The sequence below is a fragment of the Helianthus annuus genome, chromosome 11, assembly GCF_002127325.2.
Source record: "Helianthus annuus cultivar XRQ/B chromosome 11, HanXRQr2.0-SUNRISE, whole genome shotgun sequence".
Lineage (NCBI taxonomy): Eukaryota > Viridiplantae > Streptophyta > Magnoliopsida > Asterales > Asteraceae > Helianthus > Helianthus annuus.
In genome coordinates this window covers 148,457,781-148,464,635 of record NC_035443.2, presented here as the reverse complement: position 1 = coordinate 148,464,635, position 6,855 = coordinate 148,457,781, and the positions used below count along the sequence as shown (strand labels likewise).

The window sequence follows — 6,855 nt, the reverse complement described above, 5'->3', positions numbered from 1 at the left end:
GTTCAAGCTATGCGTGACATAGTTTGACATAACCTTTCTCATGACAGTCATTGGTCAAGGTGCTGACACAAACCTAGTTATAATTCGGTTCATTGATTCGGCTAGGTTTGTGTCGGTTCATTTGTGTTAGGATTGTTACTCCAGTTATATTTATCTGAAGTTTTGGTCCAATTGCGGATCACTGGTTAAGTTATATGCGTCCGGACCGGACACCCCTCATCAATAATCATTTTTCTTTTAATTTTAAATAATTTGTAAAAGTGGGTTACTATAAGTAACTAAATGCTTTGAATAACAATAAGGAACATAAACCATATAAAGGCCTTGCAAGTTGCAACATCTATTCGTATAATATAAAATATAAAATATAAATATAAATATAAATATAAATGTAAATGTAACACTAAAAAATATACAAAAAAAAAAAAAGAAAAAAATATACAAAGATTCCAATTTGACCATCACTCCAATTGGTTAAATAGACAAATGAACTAAAAAAATATACAAAAATTCCAATTAGAACAATATCAATCACTCCCAATAAATCCTACAACTAAATAATCAATGAAAATCTCAAAATGCTAAGCCAGGCGAATGTTCAAATACAAAATTCCAGCCACGGGCTCTGGCAACTAACTCACCCTTACAAACAACTTGTGGGTTTCATGACCCCAGAACACGTTCCTCCGGCGTTAGCGCAATACGCAGACGCCGGAGCTTGTTTCGTGAAGCTTAAATTCACATCTTGCATCTTGATTCCCTTACATGGATACTTCTTGCTGCAATCAAACTTCACCGCCACTTCCGTCGCTGATGTCCCATGGATGTCTTGATACTTCACGTGGCTTATTTTCACGCCGGAAACCTACAACCGTTACCAATGATGTAAGTGCGTAAGCAAACATTTTTAGTCGGGTAATCATAAGGTTATATGGCTCAAGCTCGACTCGTTTCATTATTATTAATTAAATTATAAAGATTATTAATTACTTATTTGATATTTCAGTTAAAATTTTTCTTCTACATCATATATACTGTGTAATAATTTTTATCGTAATTTTATATATAAAATTATTTACGATATAAATAATAGGCTCGTTTAGCCTTACAAGACAGCTTGAGCTCAACAAGTGAAGTTCGGGCTCCGGCTGATTTATCAAAAAAAACTTATTTTTCGGCTTGAGCTTTAACTCGTTTAAGCTCGGCTCGATTCGAGTATTTATCTAGCCGATCTCAAGTAGCTTAGCTCGTTAGAACCCCTAGGTCGAAGAATTCGGACTTTTAGGAAGCATGTCTTAAATAACTCATGGTTCATCTTATGTTTTTACTGAAAAATAACTCGGATTTAATATATAAAACTCCAACAACTTTTTGTGACAGGGTTAACGGACCCTATTAACCTTGTTCCAACCCCACCAACATTAAACTTTTTTAAAAACCAAACCTTGCTCCACCCCACCAACATTAAACTTTTTTAAAAACCTATAGTACATTAAATGATGCAAAAAGAATACAAAAACGAACCTCTTTGGGACAGTTCTTGTGACTAGGACAGTAATTTTGGTCGATAATAATCGGGTTCTGGACGTTAGTCATGACGGCGTTCTGGAACAAAACGCCGTCAACGAATCCCTTGCTTGATCGCGCCCATGACTTGATCCTAAAACCGTTGTCGGTGTTCTTAAAGTTAACCCTTTTCACTGTCACGTTTTTCACACCCTGTTCGTCAAAATCCTTACCTAAACTTCCAATGCTGCAAAAGGCGTAGTGTAAACATACATTCAATAGTGAAATGTATGAAGTGCACTTTAGGTATAAGATAAAAGTTGATATGTGCAACTTTATCTAAAATCTATGTAGTGGTAAATTACACTACTAGAAAACTAAACAATTGTGTTTGCTGATCCGGTTGCAAATCGGCCCCAAAAGGTGTTTTATATCATTAATTTTTCATTTTTGCGACCGCACTAAACGATCATAACGCGACCAATATATAAATATTTGTTTTTACTTTATATTTTTCACAAATCTGTGATCATTTTGCAACCTTTATTTATATTTTAATTTTGATTAATTAGTTTTAACGATATTTTCGACCAAAACAAGGCGGTCGCAAACTGACTGTTTTGCAACCGAAGCTTGTTGCAACCAATATACTTTCGGTTCAGTCTCAAATTTCGATCGCAATTGCCCAGTTTTCTAGTAGCATAACTAGATGAAGTTGTAACAATTTGGGTTATTAATAATACCTAATGCCATGGCCGGGACCGCAACCGACGTTTTCGATCCATAAATTGGTAGCACCGGGACCGATGGAGACACAGTCATCCCCGGTGCTGATCTTGGAGTCCAAGATGGTGACTCGGGTGGACAACTGGACGTGGATGCCGTCGGTGTTGGGGCTGTTCCACGGTGCCTCAACGGTTACCCCCACCACTCTCACGTCTCGGCAACCGTTCACCACAATGTGAAACATTTGACTGTTGACTGAAGTTAAACCATACACATTAACATTCTTTGAGTTGAAAATTGATAAAGTCTGCACAAATGCATCAGATTGTTAATGGATATTGCAACATTGCATAAAATAATTAAAAAATTATTAAACATATAGACGAATACAAAAATTTAAGTAAAATATAACAACAATCTTTATTTATTTAATTTTTGGATTTGTAATATTAATTTTTTTTTTTAAAAGAGATAAATTTTTATTTATATATAAACAACTGGCCGAGTTACATCAATATCGCAGGTAAGCGAGCAACAAGTTGCGCCGCTACCCCCTTCTGAATAGCATATTTAACCTTTTTTTAAACAAAAGTACATATAATAAAAATGAAATGAATTAGGAGTGTACATTTTCAGCTTTAAACTGAATAAACCGAAAGCTAAACCAAACCAAATTACATATTCGGTTTTCGTTACTGAACTGACTTAACCTAACCAAATTACATATTCGGTTTTTGTTTTTTCGTTTTAAAAAATCTGAATTATGTTCAAACAAAATAACACAAAATCTTTATCTAAGTTTTATCATTTAGCTCAATCCAGTTATATTTTATCACGATCCAATAACAAATAATAGCAAGTAAAAATCGTTTTAAAAACATTAAAGACCATAAATGAATAAAAAAATTTATTCGGTCAAATTTTTAAAGACATTTTTGAAAAAAAAAAGTAATTTTTTTTTTATTTTTTTACTGATCCAAATTTGCCATTAAAAAAAGTAAATTTTTATGTTTCAACAACGTTAATCTAGATTGTCAAATCAGACAGTTACATATCATAAAAACACATTAACAGTTAACAAATAATAAATATATACCGTGGCTCCATCAGGGCAGTTTTTCGAACCAGACGATTTACAATCCCACAAACCGGCACCATTCGCATCCATAACACCACCCACGATGTTCACCCCTTGAACATGTTGTAACAGCAGCCACGACTGAGCTTTAGCCAGTACAGAATAGTTCGACGGCGCCTTTAGGGCGCCGTCGATCTGAACGGTAACATTACCGTTCTTGCATGGCCCGGAGAACAACATCCCGCCAACCATGTACGTTCCTTTAGGAACGTACATAATGGCGGGCTTCTCCGAGCCACATGCACGTGACCATGCAGCCATAAAGGCCTTGGTCGAGTCGGTTTTACCGTCTGGTTTTGCCCCCAGTTTGTCCACATTGTATGTGGCGGCGGCAACGGCGGTTTCGGTGAATAATACGGTGGTGGTGATGGTGATAACTAGAAGAAAATGATTGGTCATTTTCATGGATGTGAAGGGGGTTGAAGGGGTGGGGGTTTGGTTGTATTTATGGTGGTGATTCAAGAGGTATATTGTAAGTTATTTTTTTAGAGATAATCATCCTTAATCTAAGAATAACTAAATAATAATTAATAATAATGTAAATAAGATTTATATATAAATTCGAAGGTTTAAGGAATGTGAGGGGGTCATGGATAGATCCTTATTTAACGGACCAGATGTATGTGGAACATGTTTTTAATTTTATAATGTGGTTGGGGTAAATTATTTTTAATCTTATGTATATCTAGATTAAAATATATATGTTATATAGAACGTAAAAATATATTATACTATTATCTTGATTCTTGACATGCATCGTGATCCATAATGAGACGAAGACAGTATGAATCTGATCATAATAGATGGTTTGATTTTTTAGATTTTTTTTATTGTTGTTGTTAATCTATATTAATGTTAGATTAGATATAAATTGTCTAACATATATAACTGCTATTGAACCCCCTCCCCCCCCCCTCCCCGAGTGTGGATTAGATATAAATTGTCAACATATATAACTGCTATTGAACCCCCTCCCCCCCTCCCCCAGTGTTGAGACGGGGGCGAACACCAATGGCACACTAGTGTCAGCGACCACCAACGCTGAAGTTGTGGCGCGTTAATGCGAAGAAACTAAACTGAAACGTAAAACATATAAAAGAATAACTAATTAGTCGATATAGGATCCGCGCGTTACGATAAACCCGTCACACAGGAAAAATAGACAACGTAAAAACGTTTAACCACACACGCACGTTGCGTCGTGTTAACTCGCAAAATTTAGGATGGGACTTAAAACGAAAAGTTTGAGAAAAATGAAAAGTATAGAGTAACAAAGTTGAAAGTAAAAAAAGTTCGTGAGTTTAAATTGTAAAAGATGAAAAGTAAAGAGAAACAAAGTTGAAAGTAAAAAAAAGTTGTTAGTTTAAATTGTAAAAGATAAAAAGTTTTGAATGTTAAAAGTAAAAAAATCAAATAATTTTGGGTTAAAAGTAAAGAATCAAATAGTTCTGGTTTAAATGTAAAAAATTCAATTTTTTTTAAAAACTCTCAAAGCATAAATTACAACACCTTTATACATAAACATGTTAAAAATTATACTATAGGGTAATGGGTAATAAGTAATAGGTAATAGGTAATCGATAATTTGCAATTTTGAAACAATTATTTTATTTTTATAATTTTTGTTGTTGTTATTATTATTAATTAATATATATTATTGTTGGATATAAATTGTTCTAAATTTTGAAATAATTATTTTTTAATGTTTTATAGACGATGTAAGTTGTACTAATGTTGTGGCACGTTCTCCGAATTTATTTGAGATTGTACACCGTTATTTTAGTTGGTTTTATAGCACTTTGATTTAGTACATTGAGGATCTAATTTTTCGTAAAAGTTATTTATGGTTTTCATTCTTGTGTAATTTTTCAGTTTCAGAAGTTTTATAATATTTTTAATTTCTAAAAACTAAACAATATAAAATGTTTTGCTTTTTAACAATTTGTAATTGCTGTTCAAAATAAAAATGGTGTTTTTGGACTAAAATAAAAAAAGATGCTAAGATTTTCATTAAAGATCATTAAAATGAAAATAACTGCATCAATAAATATATTTCTTAACTCAAAATGGACACACCATTTTTAATTGTGATATAGTTACGTAAAGTATTGGTCCCTCGATTATTTATGACGTATTTATGTAAACTAAAAAAAATAAAAGTAAACATATATTCAATAATAGTATATATTTCATGATCTATAATAATGCAACAAAATTTGGTTGAATCTAAGTAGCGATTAAAAAACCAAATAACAACACTAAAATATAAAAACAAATAATTGCCTATGCTTCGATCGGTCGCCGGTTCTCCTTTTTCAACAAACTAATTTTTAGTTTAAATTTCAAGTTTAAACTATTTTAAGTTGATCACAAGTTTTGAGAAAATATTCTCCCATCTTCATCTTATGTAGTTGAACGTAAATTTTTTACACCAAAATACATTACATCTCTAAGGCCGGAGGGTGGGGGGCGCCACCTCCGCCAACTCAGCAACTATAGCGCCCCGGGGCGCTATACGACCACACCCACGAAATTAAAGAGGGGCGCTATAGGAGGGGCTCCATCATGGTAGCGAGGGAGAAGGGCTTTATTAGGTGGGACCCACTTGTTTTGCACCAATGAAATCTTTTTATTTTTATTTTAATTTTGTTTAATATGGAGCTCCATCCACACCATACAAATTAAAGGGGGCTCCAGCCTAAAGAAATTGATCTAAACAACCCCAATAACCTCAATAATTAATTTCAATCATCCGGGTATACCCCCGTAGTTTGATCCATCGCTATTCCCCCACAGTCAATATTCTACGATTGGAACCAAAACCTGGACGCTTTCTGACGATTCCAACAGTTAACGAAAAGGAAAATAAGAAGGTGGATTGAAAACGAAAACGAATGCGTTAAGTCAGCTAGTACACCATGGATCTCGACTGAGGAAGAGGCTTTAGCACGTATTTGGGTTGATATTTCGGAGGATCCAAAGAATGGTTGTATTTTTTATATAAACATATTCAAAATAATTATTTTTATATATAAATATTTATAATTTGATAACTATGTTTTCTATAATTGTAGGTAATTCACAAATCGGCGTGAATTTTTTGAAACACTCTACGGATAAATTTCACACAAAGTTGTAACGCGAACCGTACCGGCTACACCATTCGGTAAGCTCAAAGTTTAGGGAGATGAATGAGAAAAAATGAAGGTTGGAATCAATTCTTGAAATTAAATGTGGGTGAAATAGTATGCATGGGCTCATGTGGTATGATCAAGACTTCAATGTGAGTCAAATGAATGTACATTATTTAATCACATGCAATAGGTTGTGATTTTCATTGTTTTTTATTAGTGTGTTGCTATTATTGGACATACATTATTTCTATGTTTATATGCTGTTTAATTTAATGATAGTACATATATATGCTTCTATTTTACCGTGTTACTCTTTCACCGTTTCTTTTACTATTTGGTAGCTTTCTACCT

At 33.4% G+C, this 6,855-nt stretch overlaps 1 protein-coding gene across 1 annotated transcript; it reads right to left on the bottom strand.

The window, feature by feature from the left end:
• Positions 1–445: 445 nt before the first annotated feature.
• Positions 446–3,794, bottom strand: LOC110890760 (polygalacturonase). The gene is made up of 4 exons (XM_022138387.2): positions 3,329–3,794; positions 2,250–2,539; positions 1,525–1,753; positions 446–865 (listed from the first exon to the last, which is right to left on the bottom strand). Exons 1-4 carry the CDS (start codon positions 3,773–3,775, stop codon positions 644–646), a joined length of 1,188 nt encoding a protein of 395 aa, XP_021994079.1. The 5' UTR covers positions 3,776–3,794; the 3' UTR covers positions 446–643.
• Between the last annotated feature and the right edge of the window lie 3,061 nt (positions 3,795–6,855).